The sequence below is a fragment of the Chiloscyllium punctatum genome, chromosome 5 (genome assembly GCF_047496795.1).
Source record: "Chiloscyllium punctatum isolate Juve2018m chromosome 5, sChiPun1.3, whole genome shotgun sequence".
In the NCBI taxonomy this organism is placed as follows: domain Eukaryota; kingdom Metazoa; phylum Chordata; class Chondrichthyes; order Orectolobiformes; family Hemiscylliidae; genus Chiloscyllium; species Chiloscyllium punctatum.
Genome location: NC_092743.1, coordinates 15,756,052 through 15,776,731, shown reverse-complemented (window position 1 = coordinate 15,776,731; position 20,680 = coordinate 15,756,052). Strand labels below are relative to the sequence as shown.

The following is a 20,680-nucleotide window of genomic DNA, read 5'->3' as shown; positions in this document are numbered from 1 at the left end:
GATAGCTGAGGTCTCCTTACAAGTTTGTTTCTCAATCTCCCTCTGACTAATGGGGGGTCTATAATACAATCCCAATAAGGTGATCATCCCTTTCTTATTTCTCAGTTCCACCCAAATAACTTCCCTGAATGTATTTCCGGGAATATCCTCCCTCAGCACAGCTGTAATGCTATCCCTTACCAAAAATGCCACTCCCCCTCCTTTCTTGCCTCCGTTTCAATCCTTCCTGTAGCATTTGTATCCTGGAACATTAAGCTGCCAGTCCTGCCCATCCCTGAGCCATGTTTCTGTAATTGCTATGATATCCCATGTTCCCATGTTCCTAACCATGCCCTGAGTTCATCTGCCTTCCCTGTTAGGCCCCTTGCATTGAAATAAATGCAGTTTAATTTATTAGTCCTACCTTGTCCCTGCCTGCCCTGACTGTTTGACTCACTTCTGTTCTCAGCTGTACCAGTCTCAGATCGATCTCTTTCCTCACTATCTCCCTGGGTCCCACCCCCCACCTTACTAGTTTAAATCATCCCAAGCATTTCTAGCAAATTTCCCTGCCAGTATATTAGTCCCCTTCCAATTTAGGTGCAAACCAATCCTCCTTGTACAGGTCACTTCTATCCCAAAAGATATTCCAATGATCCAAAAATGTGAATCCTTCTCCCATACACCAGCTCCTCAGCCATGCATTCAGCTGCTCTATCCTCCTATTGCTGCCCTCACTATATCTCGTAGCACAAGAGAAGGTCAAGAAGAGAATTCATAGATGAGGTTCAAATTAAGGGCCCTGTAACTTGCAGAAGGCATTCAACAAGGTACCTCACAAAATGTTGTTATAAGGGCCCATGGCGTTGAAGGTAGTACATTGGTGGGAATAGAGAATTGGCACATGGGCAGGAAAGAGTGAGTGGGGATAAGGGTTCCTTTTCAGATTGGCAACCTATAACCAGCAGATTTCCACAGGAATTATTGCTGGGACTGCAACTGTTCACAATATCTATTAATGACTTGGACAAAAGGAAACAAATATACTGTAGCCAAATTTTCATATAATGCAAAATAGGTGGAAAGGCAGGTTGTGAGAGGGATACCGTTCATACAAACATATTGATAGGTTTAGCAAGTTGGCAAAAAGTTAGCAAATGAATTACAAAGTGTGAAAATGCAAGATTATTCATTTCAGAGAATAAAATAATTGTAACCTTTAAATGAAGAAAAGTGGTAGAAAATACTTAGTGAACTTGGAAGTATTTTTGCACAAATCACAGAAAGCTAGCACATGGGTGCAGCAGGTAATCTGGAAGGCTAATGGAATGTTGACCCTTATTTCTAGGGGGATGAAATATAAGAGGAGGAAAGTCTTACTGCAAGTATACAAGTTGTTGGTGAAACCACATCTGGACCACTGTCAGCAAGTTTAGTCACCTTATAGAAGGAAAGATATTGTTTCATTGGAGGCAGTTCATTTAGGTTCTTTAGAATGATCTCCGGGATAGAGGGGTTGTCTTATCAGCAAAGGCAAAACAGATTGGGGCTCTACTCACTGGAATTTAGAAAAATGAGAGATGATCTAATTGAAACAAACAGGATTCTCAAGGGGATTTATAGGGTAAATGCTGAGAGGATGTTTCACGGAAGATTTTACACCCAGAGGGTATAGTCTCAGAACAAAAGGATGTCAAGTTAAGACTGAGATAAGGAGACATTTCTTCTCTCAGAAGATTGAGAGTCTTTGGAACTCCTTGCCACAGAAATTGTGGGAGTGCATTTAAGGCTGAGATAGATTCTTGATCAGTTGGGGAATCATGGGTTATGGGGAAAGCTCAGGAACGTGGATGTAAGAAATGCCAGGTAAACAATAATCCAATGAATGGCAGAGTGGCTCAGGTGGCCAAATGTACTATTCTTGTTCCTGTTTCTTGTCATCTTATTTACACAAAGTTGGCAGAAGGGTTTAAAACTGGAGGATACTGATTTAAGATGATTGATCAAAGAAGCAGTGGCAACACAAGAAACAACTGAAGAAGTCACACTGGACTTGAACTGTTAACTCTGTTTTTTCTCTCCACAGGTGTTGTCAGACCTGCTGAGCTTCTTCAGCATTCTCTGTGCTTGTTTCTGATTTCCAGCATCTGCAATGGTTTTGTTTTATATAAGAAAGAATTTTGTTTTGCAATGGAGTGTTTAGAATTTGGAATACAATGTCTGAGACTGTGATGGAGGCGGATTCAGTGGAGGTTTTCAAAAGGGAACTGGATCAGTACCTGAAGAGAAAAACATGCTGTCAGATGGGGGAAGGGAAAGCGGGACTAACTGATGAACTCTTAATAAATGAACATGATGCTTTTTGGTAGAGTGATCCTTCAATAATTTTCTGACTACAACTGGAAGGTATTGCTGTGCTGGCACAGAGTCCAAATCAGAAAAGATGCAGATTGAGGGTTACTGGCAGGTGTGATGAGGGGAGATTAGCAGAAACTTCTTCTACTCAGCTATTTGGAGGAGACTCCCTGAAAAATTGATGGAAGAAGATTCCATAACAAGTTTCAAAACAGTAAAGTACTTGGATAAGAGAAGTTTTCAAGACCATGGAACGAGGGCGCTGATGTGCATGGGATCAGCTAACAGGGACACACACGATGGGCCGAACGACCTAATTCTGCACTGTTTTCAAGTTAATTCATCACGTGCGCAATTGGGGAATCAGGGGCAAATGTTAATGGCTGAGTACGGTACCCAATGGGGAATTAATTCCGGCGTTGATTCAAATGAAAGCTGTCTTTCGTTTCGAAAACAAAAGACAGAGAATCATATCTCCAGACTGAAGATGTTTCTTTCGTGGAATAAAAGTTAACGCTGCCAGGCAGAGAGGGAGATATTCGGACATGCCCCGCCCTCAGTGAGGGGTTAGGGGGAGGGAAGAGCTGTCCGGATATAAAGGAGGGAGCGAGGCGGCGGGAGGGATCGGAGCCTGGGGGTTAGGGGCGAAGAAAACAGCTGAGAGGCTGGCGGAGAAGCCCAAAAGAGTTTTAAAATAAAAAAGACATTTCCCAGCAACATAATGCGTGAAATAGTCCATATACAGGCCGGACAATGTGGTAACCAGATTGGAAGCAAGGTGAGGTGAATCTTCTTGCATTCTCAGTGTGGAACAGAATCCCCCTGATCTGGATTCATTGAGGGGCAGGGGGCTGGTTAGCTGAATGAATATTTCCCTCTTTTAATGTAGGAAGGTGATTGACGGCTGTGCGTGTTTCCTCACCCCTCTAATTATTTAGGTTCCTGTGCGACTTTAGAGATTCAGTTAGTTCTTGGTGGTAGATTTGAAGGGGACGGTGTAACTTTAAAAAAATGTAGGATGCTGTGTTTCGAGGCTCTGACTTTTGTTTTGTTTTTGGCGGGATTGGGGGAGATTGAAGCAGTTCCAAGTAAACCTGTTGGACTATAACCTGCTGTTGTGCGATTTATTTTTTAAAAAGTTATCCGGATTAGTGTGTGTGTGTGTGTGTGTCTGTGTCTCTCTTGCTCTCTCCCCTCTGAGTCCTAGAGCGCAGGGAGTGGCATGGACTGGATTTCCAGCTGTCTCTAACCTCTACATTCGCCACAGAGAAACTGTACTCAGTCAGTAACTTAATAAGGTCCCTTTTTTTAAAAAGAGGGGAAATCAAAACAAAAACGCAGTCGTTAAAACCAGACCGGCTTCATGAAAGAAATACAAACTGTTTTCTTTCTTTTCCCCCACCCCCATCCAATATTTTTAAAAGCTTCCTCACTTAACATTAATTTTTGCCTGTGTTTTTTTTTCAGTTTTGGGAAGTGATAAGCGATGAACATGGTATCGACCCGGAGGGCAGTTATTTCGGAGATTCTGACTTGCAGCTGGAGAGGATTAATGTCTATTATAACGAAGCTTCCTGTGAGTTTCTACTCGATCAGTCCGGGCCTCCAAATCTTAACTGGAGCTGGTTTCATTCCTGAGACACCAGCTCTCTCGGGGGGGAGAGATAAACTACGGCCTGTGTGTGTGGGGAGAGACGCTTTCATGTTCTACTCTGTTCAAATGCTAACTTTTTAACAATACTTTTTTTTTCAGCGCAGAAATATGTCCCGAGGGCCATCTTACTGGATTTGGAGCCGGGGACAATGGACAGTGTCCGATCGGGTAATTTGGGACATCTTTTCAGACCTGATAACTTCATCTTCGGTGAGTAATACTTCCCTGATATTACGCAGCTCTGGAGCAGGTGGGGATTTAATCCCGGGTCTACTACCTCGGAAGTATGAACACCAACACTGCGCCACAAAACTGACTCTTCAGTGAGTAATCTGTGTGTGTCACAGGTCTTTGCAATGCTGCTGTACAAATGACACACTGCGAGGCGATTTGCTGCAGTCCCCCTGGCTCACGGCCCTCGTCCACCGGAAACGATCACACTTCCCAAAATATTGCTGCTAAGAGTTAGAAAGATCACAAGGCAGGGAATAGGTAGACCCCAATGCCGTCTGGGGATGGGTGGAAAGTTAACATAGAACTTCATTTGACGTGTTGGAGATCATAAGGATCAGAGAATCCATGGCGAGAGAGAGCAAGCTAATGTTTTGAATCTAGATGGCACTTCATAGCTCTGATTTCAGACTTTGTTTTCAGTACAGATTCCATCATCTGCAGTAATTTGCTCCTACATTAATTCCCAGTAGACTTTTATTGCAAATCAGTCCTTTGTTTGTTCATGGGATGTGGGTATTCCTATCTCAGCCAAGTTTATGGCCAACCCTACCGTGTTCAAGGGTACATTCTTGAATCACTGCAGCACTTGGGGTTTAGAAATACCTGCTGTGCTGTTCTAGAATTTTGGCCCAGTGACAGTGAAGAAATGGTGATCATAATCTACATCAAGATATTGACTTCATTTCAATGAAACATTTATAGTATTTTACTTTTCAGTCTGAAATGAAAGCAACAAATGCTAAAACTTCTCAGGCTCTAGAAGCATCTGTGGAGAGACTCTGTTAATGTTTAGGTAAGTTTATTTTAGATTTGAAACATTCTGTTACTCCCACCACTGATGCTGCAATGCCTGCTGTGTTTCTCCAAGGCAAGTTGGTGAATTGCTTTCATTGACTGACTTCAATAACTCCCTAAGGCACAAAAAGATGATATTGAGATCAGAAGGGTTAGCATTGAAGCAATGGACTGATTTGCTTTTATGCAAGGGTCTATGACGCAGAGAATTCACTGCACCATTTTAGATACCATATCAGTGCAGAAAAAGGCCAGTCAACCCATATGTTGTGCTGGTGTTAATTCCCCTCCTTTGTTCTAAACCACCCAACAGATCCTTGTAGGAATAGGAGGAGGCCATTCAGCCTTTCAAACCAGTTCTCTCATTCATGAGATCGTGGCTGAGCTGTAACTGAACTGCATAATCTGCTTCATAATATTGGATATTGAAATTGATACCTTGCAGATGGAAAATGTATACTTGTTGTTTGGGGAGAAGTTCCAAATTTTTATACCCTTTGTGTTCATATCTTTACTCTTGAAAGATCAGATTCCATTTGTGTACAGTTCATTGCCTTAGACTGCCTAACCACCAGAATTAGATTATTTTTAGCTTGCAAAGGGTGTAGAGGGTGTTGTTGGAGTGACCTGTTTACAACAGACAAGTGGGCCATTCAGCCGAAGTAGTCCATGCTGGTCTTTAGAATCCACATGAGTTTCTTCTGTGTATCAGTATCTTTCCATTGCTTTGTCCTTGTTCATTCAGCTTCCCTTTAACTGCATCTAGTTATTCACCTTGGTCAGTGAATGCTACATTCTAACTTTGCTGGATAAAGATCTTCTGAATTTCTTATTGGAGTATTGATAGTAGTCATAAGGATGTACAGCATGGAAACTGATCCTGCAATCCAACTTGTCCATGCCAACCAGATATCCTAACCTACTCTAGTCTTATTTGCCAGCATTTAGCCAATATCCCACTAAACCCTTCCTATTTTCATATACCTATCCAGATGCCTTTTTAAATGCTGCAGTTGTACTAGCCTCCACTTCCTCTAGCAGCTCATTCTATACACCCAACCTAGGCCTGAAAAAGTTGCCTCTTGGGTCCCTTTTTTATATCTTGCCCCCTCACCCTATGCCCTCAAGTTCTAGGACAGTACTGTTCTCTATCTGTGAGATAAACCTTCCATTTTGGAGCAGTGTTCAATGCTTGTCAGAAACTCCTTGCTTTAAGTGTTGATCTGCTTTACCACAATTTGATGGAGTCCCTCTTTAACTGGATTTGACCATAGAGAGCAGCAATCTGTTTTTGTTTTTTTCTGAAATAAACACATCTGCAACCCCTCAATGTGTCTTCCACATTCCAAAACAAGACACTTAAATAACTGTCAATCTCATATCATTTAATGAGCAATTGCTGGAGGGTGATACGAATTGGATTGAGGTTGGCTCTCGACCTTCTGACCATGCAGTCCCACTCTTCAAGTCACGCATCTCATCTTGGTAATATGTCTTTTTTTTTCTTCTTGTCACTGGGTCAAAATCCTGGAAAAGGACAGCAGCAGTTCAAGGTGGCTCACTAGGAGTGGTGATGAATGTTAGCTGTGCCAATGACCATTCTCGTCACTGAATTGCAAAACTGGCTTGTTATAGCTGATCTGTAGAATGACCTAAAATAGCTCTAGTTCCAGTTACCAAAGGTCCAAGTTATTTTTCACCTGTCAGGTTTTCCTTTTCCAACCAATCTAAAATAGAAACCAACTTGAATAATGATGAGAAAGTTCCACTGGACCTGAAACTTCAACTCTGCTTTCTCTCTCGGGTTCTGACAGAGCTGTTGAAGTTAGAAGTTACTGGAAAAACTCCAGTATTTGCTGTCCATAGTTTTGTTTTCATAATGTTCCAATTTAGCTGACTCAGTGGCACAATGGTTGGCACTACTGGCTCAAGCGCCAGTGACCCCAGTTCAACTCCAACCTCAGGCACCTGTCTGTGTGGAGTTTGCACATTCTCCCTGTGTCTGTGTGGGTTTCATCCCACAATACAAAGATGTGCAGGTTAAGTGACTTGGCTATGCTAAATTGCCCATAGTGTTTAGGGATATGAGTTAGATGCATTAGTTGGAGGTAAATATCGGATAATAGTTGGGGAATGTGTCTGGGTGGGTTACTCTTCAGAGCCTTGGTGTGGACTTGTTGGGCCGAAGGGCCTGTTTTCACCACTGTAGGGATTCTATATTGGGAAACAAGACTTCCCTCTGAATTTTATCTTGGAAAAAGAAATTAATCTTCGTTGGGATGAAGTTGATATCTGATTACACCACATCACTGTCTGGGAACGTTAAAGTACAAATAAGCTTGAAATATGTTGTAAATTTGGAATGAAGGTGAATTATTTTCATGTCAAGTCTCTAATTATAGCATCCAATTGCAGTGATTTTAACTTCATTAAGTGTAATCTACAGCTTACTGGCTGCAAAATATAGAAAGGAGTCTAATACCAAATGGAAACTTTCAGATTAGATAACTTAGTGTGGAAACAGGCCCTTCAGCCCAACAAGTCCACACTGCCCCGCCAAAGCGCAACCCACCCATACCCCTACATTTACCCCTTACCTAACACTACAGGCAATTTAACATGGCCAATTCACCTGGCCTGCACATCTTTGGACTGTGGGAGGAAACCGGAGCACCCGGAGGAAACCCACGCAGAGACTGGGAGAATGTGCAAACTCCACACAGTCAGTCGCCTGAGGTGGGAATTGAACCCGGGTCTCTGGTGCTGAGGCAGCAGTGCTAACCACTGTGCCACCATGCAGCCCACAATCTCAAAACTCAAGTTTTTCATCTTTCTGTAATGAGTCTGAGCTTTCTGTACTGAATAATGGAGACTCAATTTGTTTAGACAGGATGGTGTCCTACAGGCTGTTCTAATAGTTTGAAAAAAGCTGTCATCGCTGACGTTATGGCTACCTTGTGTTGAAATTGCAGTGTCTGTAGCTCATGGCACAGTGAGAAACTTCAAGTCCGTTAACTGCTCAGTGTTCCAGAAGTGGCGTCTTACTTTCTGTTCTCTACAAATATAGGCATAAGTGGAGAGGACAAATGACATCATTGCAAAGGATTGAGGCAGTCTTTTCATGCCTTTGACCCTACAGTGTTCTGAAGCTTGTGTTTTAAGATAATTTTTAAATCTGTCAGATTGCTGTATGGCAGCTGTTGTAGCTTGACCTGCCTTCTTTGTAGAATTGGTGGGGATGGTTTATAGGATTTACATTAAGTGTAATCAATCATTCTTCGGCTGTAGAAGCCAGATGGTAACTAAAATGTTAATGGTAGGAGGATTTTTTTGGGTGTTACTAAGTTCATAACTGCCAGAGGATTTAAGTAAACACCATCTCTGAACAGACATGCAATGAAAGTCAGTTGGCCAGTACAATGAGATGATTCAGCTGTAATGACCACATACTTTTTTTATAGCCATAGACCTCTCTTTTGAAAAGTCTGTCTGAGCTCCAGTGTGGCTGATCCCAGCAGTAGTGTTCAGCTTGTTCAGCAGAGTGGCTGTGACCTCAGTCAGCAGACTCTGCAATTTATTGTCTGGAGTTCAGATCATTTAAGAGCTGAAAAGGCAAATAACAGGAAAACAAAGATTAGCCTCTTAGTATTGTTTTTGGTCTGATATCGTGGAATAGCAATGTTGTAGAGTGGAATTCTATCTAAAAATGTCTAAAGTCCCATTTGTCTCCCTCACGTGAGGACCTGATCTCATTCTGCCTTGTGGAAGGATATTCAGCTCAAAGGGCCCAACCTCCTCTAGTATTTCTATTGCTTAGACTTGGTGTTTAAAATGTTAAGATCAGAAAACCATGCAGGAACAGATCTTTTAGCACATCAAGACTGCTCTGACACATGATGCTTTTCTAAATTTAACCTTTTTTTGCTTCTGCAGTTTGTATCCCTCCACAGTATTCCCTGTCTATTTCTATATCTATCAAGATACTCTTAAATGTTGCTATTGTATCTGCCTCCACCACTTCCTCTGTCAATGCATTCAGGCACGTTTCCCCTTTTTATTTTTATAAAACAATTTCCTCATTTTCTTAAACTTGCACCTGTTTTACATTGAACTATGTCCCCTAGTAATTTCACCTCTACCCTGGAATAAGAGACTCTTGACTATACATTGTGTCCATGCCTCTACATTGTCCATGCCTCTTTTAATATTAAAATTCTAATGGGTCACCCCTCATTCTTTCTTTTGACTTTCAAATGAAAGCAATTAAAGTTTGTCCAGTTCTTGAATATCCCCCAAACCAGCGATATCCTGGTAAATGGTTTGTTTCCTCACCATCCTTCTGGTAGTGTGGTGACTAGAATTGTACACTGTTTCAAACGTGGCTGGAACTAGTCATACAGCTGCAACATGACTTGCAAATTTTCATACTGTACCCCAACCAATGTAGGCATCGTGCCATGTTGCCACGTTCAGGGAACTCTGCATCTGTATGTTGAGATTCCCTTTGATGTTGCTAAAGGTCCTGCCATTTCCCTCTGATCTTGCAAAAAGCATCCTCTAAGTTGTTGACATTAAACCCCATGTGCCTTTTTTTTGTGGCTAAGCCTCCAACCTCTCTATCATCTGGCAATCCTCCTCACTATCCACAGCTCCCCCAATCTTCGTATCCTCCTCAAACTTGCCAATCAGGCTACCTGCATTCTCCTCCAATCATTTACTAAAAATATAATCTGGTCCCAGCACTGACCCCTAGGGCATCTGTAATGCTCAGCAGGCAGCCCCTCAATTGGAGCACATTCATTGGGCTAGTTTAGTTGCCTCCGAATCCTTTTGTCTTATGGTTCCTAAAGGCTGCACCATCTGCTGCAAGTCCTACATTGCCTAGCCCTGGCCACGTTAGTTAGTGGGGCATGTGCCATACAGTCACATGTTTTTGTTATGCCCCTGACTTCACTCCTGCTTGTGCTTTGTTGTCACACTTTTTTTTATTTTGCCTATGAAACATTCACTCAACCACTGGCCAAGTTGGACCATCTTCCTGTCCCCTTTGTGAAACTGCGGATAGATCTTTACACATATGCCAACAAGGCTGGGTTTCCATTACTTACTGGCGATTGTAGAGATGTTCTCCAAATGGGTTGAGGCTTTTACCATCAAGGATGATGCTAGGGCAGTTGTTAAACATTTACTGAGGGATAAGATTCCTAGATGTAGCATCCCTGGGTCTACTGACAGTGATTTAAAAAGGTACTAATTTCACTTTGTGGTCATTAAAGCTATTAGTAAGGCTCTGGGAATTTCCTGGCAACATATTCCTTATCGGGCACAGTCCTGTGTTATGGTGGAAAGGAGCAACGGCACCCTTAAAACAGCCAGTATTAAGCTATCTCAGGGTATGGGCTTACCCAGGCCTGAAGCTCTGCCCCTTGCTCTATATTCCATTTCGAATCGGGTTAACCAAACTATGACCTCCTTGAAAGTGGACTCGCAGGTAGATAGGATAATGAAGGTGGTGTTTGGTATGCTTTCCTTTATTGGTCAGAGTATTGAGTACAGGAGTTGGGAGGTCATGTTGCGGCTATACAGGACATTGGTTAGGCCACTGTTGGAATATTGCATGCAATTCTGGTCTCCTTCCTATCGGAAAGATGTTGTGAAACTTGAAAGGGTTCAGAAAAGATTTACAAGGATGTTGCCAGGGTTGGAGGATTTGAGCTAGAGGGAGAGGCTGAACAGGCTGGGGCTGTTTTCCCTGAAGTGTCAGAGGCTGAGGGGTGACCTTATAGAGGTTTACAAAATTTGAGGGGCATGGATAAGATAAATAGACAGCCTTTTCCCTGTGGTCGGGGAGTCCAGAACTAGAGGGCATGGGTTTAGGGTGAGGGGAAAAATATGAGACCTAAGGTGTAACCTTTTCAGTGGTACGTGTATGGAATGAGCTGTCGGAGGATGTGGTGGAGGCTGGTACAATTGCAACATTTGAAGATGGGTATATGAATAGGAAGAGTTTGGAAGGATATGGGCTGGGTGCTGGCAGGTGGGACTAGATTGGGTTGGGATATCTGGTCAGCATGGATGGGTTGGACTGAAGGGTCTGTTTCCATGCTGTACATCACTATGACAGACTATAACAGGTCTCACTCCTTTTGAGATTTTTAAATGGGCAGACCCATGTCTCCTGCAACTAGGCCTCCTGTGCTCTCTGCTGATGTGACTCTGCTCTTGACACAGGGCCTTAGTATAATCAAAGACTAAGGAGTGAGACCTGAGAGTTACCCAGAGCTTCAGGCCTGGGTAAGCCCATATCCTGAGATAGCTTAATACTGGCTGTTTTAAGGGCGCAGTTGCTCCTTTCCACCATAACACAGGACTGTGCCCGATAAAGGAATATGTTGCCAGGAAATTCCCAGAGCCTTACTAATAGCTTTAATGACCACAAAGTGAAATTAGTACCTTTTTAAATCACTGTCAGTAGACCCAGGGATGCTACATCTAGGAATCTTATCCCTCAGTAAATGTTTAACAACTGCCATAGCATCATCCTTGGTGGTAAAAGCCTCAACCCATTTGGAGAACATCTCTACAATCACCAGTAAGTAATGGAAACCCAGCCTTGTTGGCATATGTGTAAAGATCTATCTGCAGTTTCACAAAGGGGACAGGAAGATGGTCCAACTTGGCCGGTGGCTTTGAGTGAATGTTTCGTAGGCAAATAAAAGTGTGGCAACAAAGCACAAGCAGGAGTGAAGCCAGGGGCATAACAAAAACATGTGACTGTATGGCACATGCCCCACTAACCAACGTGGCCAGGGCTAGGCAATGTAGGACTTGCAGCAGATGGTGCAGCCTTTAGGAACCATAAGACAAAAGGATTCAGGGGTAACTAAACTAGCCCAATGAATGTGCTCAAATTGAGGGGCTGCCTGCTGAGCATTACCGATGTCCTCTAAAAGATCAGGAACAATGGGAAGCTTGTGTAATTTTAGGGGTCTGTAAAACTTGCATATTTGGATTAGTAGCAGCCACCTGAGTGGCCCTATCAGCAAAAGCATTGCTACAGGTGCCATTATCTCCAGCAGCTGTGTGCAGTGCATTTGATGACAGCTACAGCCAAAGGGAGGGGGAATGGCCTTAAGATTATTAAAGCTGCTCATGTTGTAAGGGTTTACCTGAAGTGATGAAACCCCCCAAGCTTAAAGAGAGCCCCTAAATCTTTCACCATTCCAAAAGCATAGTGGGAATCAGTATAAATGTTAACAGACTTTCCAGTAGTTAAGATGTGTGCCCATGTAAGAGCAAAACTCCCCGCTGCCAGTGTAGAAGTACTGTTGGGGAGTGCTGCAGATTCAAGGACTTCAGATGATGTTTAGACAGCACAGCCTGCCAGGGTCACGTGATCTGCCTCTAGGAGGAGCAATCTGTGAAAAGGACCATATAAGATTTCCCAGAAGGGTTTCTGAAAGGTCTGAGCGAAAGGTAACAACATGGACGATGTATAAACAATCAGTCTGGTTACCCTAAGGAGTTGGTGATAGGAAGGAGGGTAGTGGGATTCAAAGGTGGGGCACAGTGCAGAATAAGATTATAGTGGGAGAGTAGAATGACCTAGCCCGTGTCTGGAAGCAGTAAAATGTTGGGTAGCTGCAGAGTTCAGTAGCAGGGAAACCAAACATGGAACAAAAACAGTGCAATGGATGATCCAGCACAAGGAAGGTAGACTTTTCAACCATTACCAAGGCAGTTGCTGCAGCTCACAAACCCTCCAGCATTCCCCTTGTGCCAGGAAGCAACTGGACAGAGTAAAAGATGACACTGTGCTAGAGATCTCCATGCATTTGTCAGAATTCTCGAGGCATAACCCTTCTTTCCCCCCCCCCCCCCCCCCCTCAGCAACATTAAGTTGAAACAGCTGTGAATAATCCAGAAGACCCAAAGCAAGTGCAGAGCTCAATATGGACTTCAATTGTTCAAAAGCCTGTCATTTCAGGGTCCACTGCAGCCTCAGTGGGTTCTAAGGTGAAGACACTTCTCTCAAAGGTAATCTCTCAAAGATCAAGAATCCAGTGCCTCCAGTAATTCACTATCCCCAGAAATGACAAGTTCAGTACATGTTTGGGAGGGAGGGAGATTTGTGATGGCCTTTTGAGTGATCAACAGCAAGTGTCTTAGTACCCAGCAATTTGTGAAACCCAAGTAATGAGCAGTGGGTTGGCAGAGCTGCATCTCATCCACAGAAACCTTGTGGCCATCCTGTACCAAGCACTGAAGCAGGGAAACAGTATCTTGCATGCAGGCATCAGATGAAGTGGAGACAATGAGAAAATAATCAGCACATTGAACAAGGATGCTGTTGCAAGGCATGTGGAGGGTCTCGAGCACACTGAACAGTGGGGCTTTCCATATACTCTTGATTTTGAAGCTCCTTGGATGCTGCCTGAACTGCTGTGCTCTTCCAGCACCACTAATCCAGAATCTGGTTTCCAGCATCTGCAGTCATTGTTTTTACCTCTATATACTCTTGGAAGCAGAGTCCATGTGTACTGACAGTCAGCACTTTTTTTTTTGTTTTGCCTTCACTTTTGGTGACTATCAGAGGACAACTTAATAGAGGAAAGGGCAGAGCAGAGGTCAACCACAGAAAAACAAGTGGCTGAGACAGGGAGGATAATGAGAATAGTATTAGTGTCAGGGACTACAGGGGAGCAAGGAACAACCGTGTTGACAGCCCATCGATTAATGCAAGATGTCAGGTTTTAGCACAGGCAAAATTTGGGATATTGCAGGGGCTCTGTGTAGGAACCAGGATGCCCTGTTCCAGAAGCGAACTGGAAGCCAGTTGGAGTAAAGGCTGCACCTCCTGCAGGTGGCAGTTAGAATTAGCTTTTACAAATTTGAAGGTATTTCTATGTTGGATCTGGAGCATCCCACGGACCTCCACGTGGGTCCAAGACTTGGCTTGCCAAGTTGTGTGTCCTATCATTATTCTAGACAATTGTGCCATGAGAGGACTGAGGGAGGCACCCCCTCGGAGGTTGATATGGTCAAGGCCCAACTGCTGATTTAAGTGGTTACCATAGCAATGGCCAGGGAGTGTAGAATAAGGTGGCTGTTGCAGTGAAACATGAGGTGCCAGCTGGGATGTTATAAGACCACCCCCTTGGGGGTGGTGAGACTCAGGTGGTACCAAAGCAGCACTGGGCTCAGCACCTACCTGCTCACTGTCTCCAGTAGTAAGGAAGGCACCAATCTCCGCCATAAGGGGCTTGGTCAGAAAGTGAAACAGGGCTTTTTGGGGTACTGAGGGCAGTAAGGCAGGGGGTGCAAAGGGAACAGGAGGAGGAGGAGGGTGTTTGGAGGATCAGTGGGGTCCTTTAGCAACCTCTTACATTTCTTTTCAAGACGTGAGCACTTAGTTATGATCCCAGGTGGAATTGCCATACCTGCCCTGAATGTTAACCGACCAATAATCTTGTCTAATTTTAAACAAATCCACAAGGCTAATTGCCATGGGACCACCCATGTAGATCAAAGGAATAACATTAACAGCTATTGCCCACTTCTCTCCAAATGTCAGCTGGTGAACCCAGAAGTATCAGCAGTTTCCTAACTCTTTCTTGCACTTCATGTATTTACCGTGGCACTGCAGAGTCCTTATCAAACATCCCAGATGTTGCAGGCCACCCTTCACAGTAGGACAAGGTAACCTCATCCCTGGGGGCTGTCTATCATAAGTGTCCCTTAAACAGAGCAGACAGCAAAATAAAAACACAAGAACAAGGACACACAGAAGCAGAGACAGACACCAGAAGGTGGGATCCTGGCCAACAACTCAAGGCAACTGCTGCCAAATTAATCAAAGTCAGGCGAGTCTCCTTCAACCCAATATTGCCTCAGTGCATCACAACAGCCCATAGCTTAACAGGGAACCCAGCTCCCTGTGCACACTTGTTGGCTCAGGAGGAACTGCCAGGGTGGCTTTGGCAGAGTCTCCGAACACACCCTTTATTGCTGCCACACTTTGCTAGTGGCTCAAGGTGTAGTTACCTGATTCTTAAAGCAAAACTAAAACTACTAGCCTCCATCGCCACAGCCCAATCCTACCCACTCCAGCTTGTGGCTGAGGGAAACACTACCAACGGTGAAGACAACTCCTCCGGCTTTGTTGCAAAAAATACAAACCTGCTGACTGAGGAATGATCGTCTGCTATCACTTCACAAACTAAACCCACCAGCTTCAGGAGTTTGCACAAAATAGGGAGATATTCAAAGCCCGGGGAGGGAGGGGAGAGAAAGAGAAGAGAGGGAGGGAATGTCAGGAAATTTCCGAAATAGAGATCCTGCTGACTACGCCAACTATTGGGGATGAAATGAATTATGCAATGGGTGACTCACTCGTAGTGGTCCAGTTTAGACGAACAATGAATCATGCCACGCAAGTCTTATTGACTGATTATTTGTGAACTCGTGAGAGACAAGTTGACCTGATGGTCACAGTCACTCTGTGATACAGTTGTGATTTATATAGGTTACAATCACTTAATCAGCAAACTCTTAATTGCACTATAACGAGCAAGTAGGCACTTTGCTCAACCCTAACCCCAATCATGTAGTGTCTGGACAGTGCAAGTTAGTAGCTGTTAAGCAAGTGTTACTATTACAATAGTTTTTTTTCTTGTAAAAGAACACTCCCATGCTGGGAAAGAGTTTCACAGCTGCAAGGTCACCATCTCACTGAGCCTGGGAATATATAAGCTTAACAAGCAGACACTAATGAGATTTACAATGGTTTCCAGGCTTTTAATGTGACCAAGATGGCTGCTTTGGTTGTAACAAATCTCCCACCGTCCTGTATCCATCTTGCCAGCTGTGTCCCATGTGTATCAACCTGCCATTCGAGACTGGCTATGGACTTTAGACAATGCTCTGCCCTCATCCATTGTGTTTGAGGAAGTGACAAAGATAATCAAGTTTGAGACACTAACACCTCTGCTCAATGCCATGCTGTCTATTGCAACCAAATCAATAATCTTCCAAATGTGAGTAAATCCTGTCTTTAAGAATCTGCTCCAATAATTTCTCTATCACTGATGTAATACTCACCAGTCTGTACTTCTTTAGAAAGCAACAATAAGCTATTCTGTAGCCCTCCGGGATCTCTCCTGTCACTAAAGATTCAAAGATTTTTGAACGAAACCCTTGTAACTTCCTTGCCTGCCCCTCTCAACATTCTGGGATAGATCCCTTCCAGCCCTGGGGACTGGTCCACCCTAATGCTTTTCAAAACACCCAACACTGACTTTTTGTATTGACATACCATAGAAAATCACTGTACTCGTCCTGAGACTCTTCCATGTCTTCCTTTTTAATACCAATGCAAATCTTCATTAAAGATCTCACCCACTATCTCCTGGCACCACAAATTTCCTCCTTTGTTCTTGAGTGGACCTACCCTTTCCCTTAATTCTGTTCCCTAACGTCATAGCCCCTCTTTGCCCTCCCAATTCCTTGTTCAAATTCTTTCCTGCTATCTTTGTGTATTCAAAAGCACTACCTGTCTTCAGTTCCTTACATGTTATGCATGTCCCTTTTTTCCACTAAGTTCTCAATTTCTCTTGAATCTTGCTATCCTTTATCCTCTTCCACAGGAACATACTTGTCCTGATAAACTGGACTTTAAAAGATTTCCACCTGTCAGATGTGAAATTTACCTTCAAACCACTGCTTTGAATCTACATGCTCCAGTTCCTGGAGCAGGAGAGTTGATATTTTTGGGCATCAGCCCTTCATCAGGAATGTGGGGCCCCACCTTCCTAATGAAGGGCTTATGCCTGAAACATTGACTCTCCTGCTCCTCACATGCTGCCTGACCTGCTGTGCTTTTCCAGCACCACACCTTTTTTGACTGATGTCTAGCATCTGCAATCCTCACTTTTTTTTTCCTCCCATTCTCCAGTTCCTGCCTACTATTGTAGCTAGCACCTGAGGATTACTCTATCCTTTTCCATAAGTAACTTAAACTCACAGAATTGTCATCTTGTTCTTGAAATGATTCCGCCATTGAAACTGATCGCCTGGCCAGGCTCATTTGCCCAAATCAAAGTTGAATGTGGCCCCTTCCCAAGTTGGACTGTTTACATACTGTTTCAAAAACCTGTCCTGGAAACACAACAAACTCTGCTATCTAAGCATGTGGCATTAAGAATCCAAGTCAAATAGAGTTTAAAAACCACTGTTTCCATAATCTGGTCACTTCTTCCTCCTATTACCTGCTGGCTGTTGGGAGGCCTGTAGTACAATTGCACCCTTCATATTCCTGAACTCTGTCCATGTAAGTCCTGATTTTCAACTTCCTACAGAACTCCCATTGCCAGGCCTCTTCTTTCTGCCAATGTTTAGTACCAATACAGACTACTACCTCTGGCTGCTCCCCCTACACTTTAGAATATCCTGTGCCAACACAAACTTCCTTCTCAGTCTCACCAGGGTGATAGACTTGTGGTCATAAACACCTATCTATCTGTGCCCTGACAGTAAGAATCCCCTAGCACTAGAGCTCACCCCCACTCCACTCTCCCTGCTGTCCAACAGTGCCAGTGTGGTGCCACTGATCTGCTTTTCCTTAGAGACCAGGCTGTGCACACACACTGTTACTGTTCTGAGCATTTTCACTACTTAATAACTTGAACACCCAGAAATGCATTTCAAAAAGCACTATCTATTTGGGAAAAGATAAATTTTCAAATAGTGAAGAACTCTACTGAAGGTAGGTAACCTATTTTATCCCACAAGTACAATTTTTGGTTCCATCAGTGTGAGTGGAATAGACTTGGGGGTTTTGTTGTCACATTTCACTTCCATCCTGTTTTCTTAAAACCCACACAGGAAATTACTAAACTGGACTTTTTAACCAGCTGAGCCAGTGAGTCCAGGTTGGCCGTGAAACTGCTGTGATGTGAAGTGATGGCAGAAATTGATGCATGAAATTGCTTTGTGTTGACATTTGGAACAAAGTTTTACAGAACAACCACTTGTGGTCGTGAAAATGTAATTTGAGGTTTTTCTATTTTGTTCTGAATAGAAGTGCAACTCTAGTAATGGCTCGACTCAACCTGTACAACTTTTTTGCTTTTTTTTTGTTCCTATCTGTCTAATAGGACAAACTGGTGCAGGAAATAACTGGGCCAAAGGACACTACACTGAAGGTGCTGAACTGGTTGACTCTGTGATGGATGTGCTGAGAAAGGAATGTGAGAATTGTGACTGCCTGCAAGGGTTTCAACTCACCCACTCACTGGGAGGTGGCACAGGCTCTGGCATGGGTACTCTCCTCATCAGCAAGATCCGTGAAGAATATCCTGATCGAATTATGAACACCTTCAGTGTCATGCCATCTCCAAAAGTATCAGACACTGTTGTTGAGCCTTACAATGCCACGTTGTCAGTTCACCAGTTAGTTGAGAACACAGATGAAACTTACTGCATTGACAACGAGGCCCTGTATGATATCTGTTTCCGTACACTCAAACTCACCACTCCAACGTATGGAGATCTGAACCATCTGGTGTCCGCAACAATGAGCGGAGTGACCACATCTCTGCGTTTCCCTGGCCAGCTGAATGCAGATCTGAGGAAACTGGCTGTGAACATGGTGCCCTTCCCTCGGTTGCACTTCTTTATGCCTGGCTTTGCCCCTCTGACTGCCCGGGGCAGTCAACAGTACCGCACTCTTTCAGTCGCTGAGCTCACCCAACAGATGTTTGATGCCAAAAACATGATGGCAGCCTGTGACCCACGTCATGGACGTTATCTGACTGTCGCCACTGTGTTCCGAGGTGCCATGTCGATGAAGGAAATAGATGAGCAGATGCTTGCAGTTCAGAACAAGAACAGTAGCTACTTTGTGGAATGGATTCCCAACAATGTCAAAGTGGCTGTTTGTGACATTCCACCCCGGGGACTCAAAATGGCCTCCACGTTCATCGGGAACAGTACAGCCATTCAAGAGCTCTTCAAACGAATCTCTGAACAGTTTTCAGCCATGTTCCGTAGAAAGGCTTTCCTGCACTGGTTCACTGGTGAAGGAATGGACGAGATGGAGTTCTGTGAAGCTGAAAGCAATATGAATGACCTGGTGTCAGAGTACCAGCAATATCAAGATGCAACAGCTGATGAAGGTGAGGATTTTGACGTGGATGAGGAAGAACTGGATGAGGCTCAGTGAAACAATTGATACTCTTCAATGTTTTGCATTTTTCAACATTTTTGATAAGTGGTTTTTTTTCCTCTGGGTTAAGATAATACTCTCTCTAAAGTTACTTTTGTCTATAACCAAAGTGCCTTTGCCAATGTGATTTAACAACTGTAAGAAACTGAACTTCAATGAATATTGATCCACGAGTTACTTCCAATGAACAAGATGGCAATTGTTTTGTATTAGATTCAATTAAAAAGCTACAATGTTTGTGCTTAATTGTTCTGTTATCTTCAGAATGTTGGTGCCTTTTTTTGTTTTGAACCTAGAGTGACCTATATTCTTAATTATATCAAAGGCTTTTACTATTTCAGTGGCACTTTTTTTATTCTCACTCCTCCTGGTTTGGCCCATAAATATAGAACATTAATTTTGACATAGGCAGCCATTTGACTCCGAAGTAGAAGATATTCAGAGTTCTAAAGTCACCGAACTCCAAGGGGAAAAAAAATCTACTTTCAAAACTCCAGGCTTTTGCTCCAGCTGTTGTGCCAATTCATAAATTCTTAGCAAGGATTTCTTAAAATAACTCACACACACTGATTTCTGAAATGGTTGGGAGTGGGGAAATCACATGAGCAAACATCTGAATTGATTTTATTGTCCCATCCCTTCTACTTCCATTGCAATTTTCATAAAGCTGGAGCACTTCAGGGTAAGAGTGGGCTGATTTTTGTATCTGATTTTTTAAAAAATTGTTTAAATCTAACTCTGTGCTCGCACACGCGCTCTCTCTCTTTTCTTTTCTTCTTTCTTTCTCTCTTTTTTTCCCCTCCCCACCCCCGAAATTAAATTCCACATGGCATCAGTTAGTTCAGGGCAGCTCACTGCAGCTATTGGTAATCCAAAAACATCAGAAGTTGTCAATTGTTCACAGGCTCAGTTTCGTTCTCTGTTGTAGCCACAGTGCTGTTCGGGAAGGAGTGCCAGGGTTTTGACCAAGCATTGTCTCCTCATCAATGATTATACTTCAAAGTCTGGAGGATGTGCAACTTTTGGGGGAAACCTGTAGCTAATGATTTTTCAGGCACTGTTCATTTACCCCCTGACCTTCACTGTAGCAGCAGACATGAGTTTGGAAAAACACTGTTTTATTTTCTCTACAGGTACAGGTGAAGCGCTTGGCATTGTTAATTCAAAAGATAGCAACTTCTTTGGCACTCCCTTTTTTTTTAAGGTATAAAACTTAAGAATTTAAGGGAATCTTGTGTAGAAATCTGAAACATTATAAGACAGGTTAAGTATGGTCCACAACATGCAAGATCAAAATCATGCGTTTCCACTTTAATTTTTTCCTACTCTTTTTTGAACTGTAGAAACTTGCAGTGTGTCCCATGACCTGTGCTGGATCTTTAGTAAAGGAGAAACTGGCTGATAGTCATCCTGGACAGCTCAGATCCCAGAATGAGACC

General features: G+C 43.3%; 1 protein-coding gene across 1 annotated transcript; it reads left to right on the top strand.

The window, feature by feature from the left end:
- The first annotated feature begins 2,938 nt into the window (after window positions 1-2,938).
- On the top strand, window positions 2,939-19,487 carry LOC140476906 (tubulin beta-5 chain-like). Its single transcript, XM_072569822.1, has 4 exons — window positions 2,939-3,112; window positions 3,802-3,910; window positions 4,088-4,198; window positions 18,172-19,487. The coding sequence occupies exons 1-4, from the start codon at window positions 3,056-3,058 to the stop codon at window positions 19,236-19,238; spliced, it is 1,344 nt and encodes a 447-aa protein (XP_072425923.1). The 5' UTR covers window positions 2,939-3,055; the 3' UTR covers window positions 19,239-19,487.
- Window positions 19,488-20,680: the final 1,193 nt, after the last annotated feature.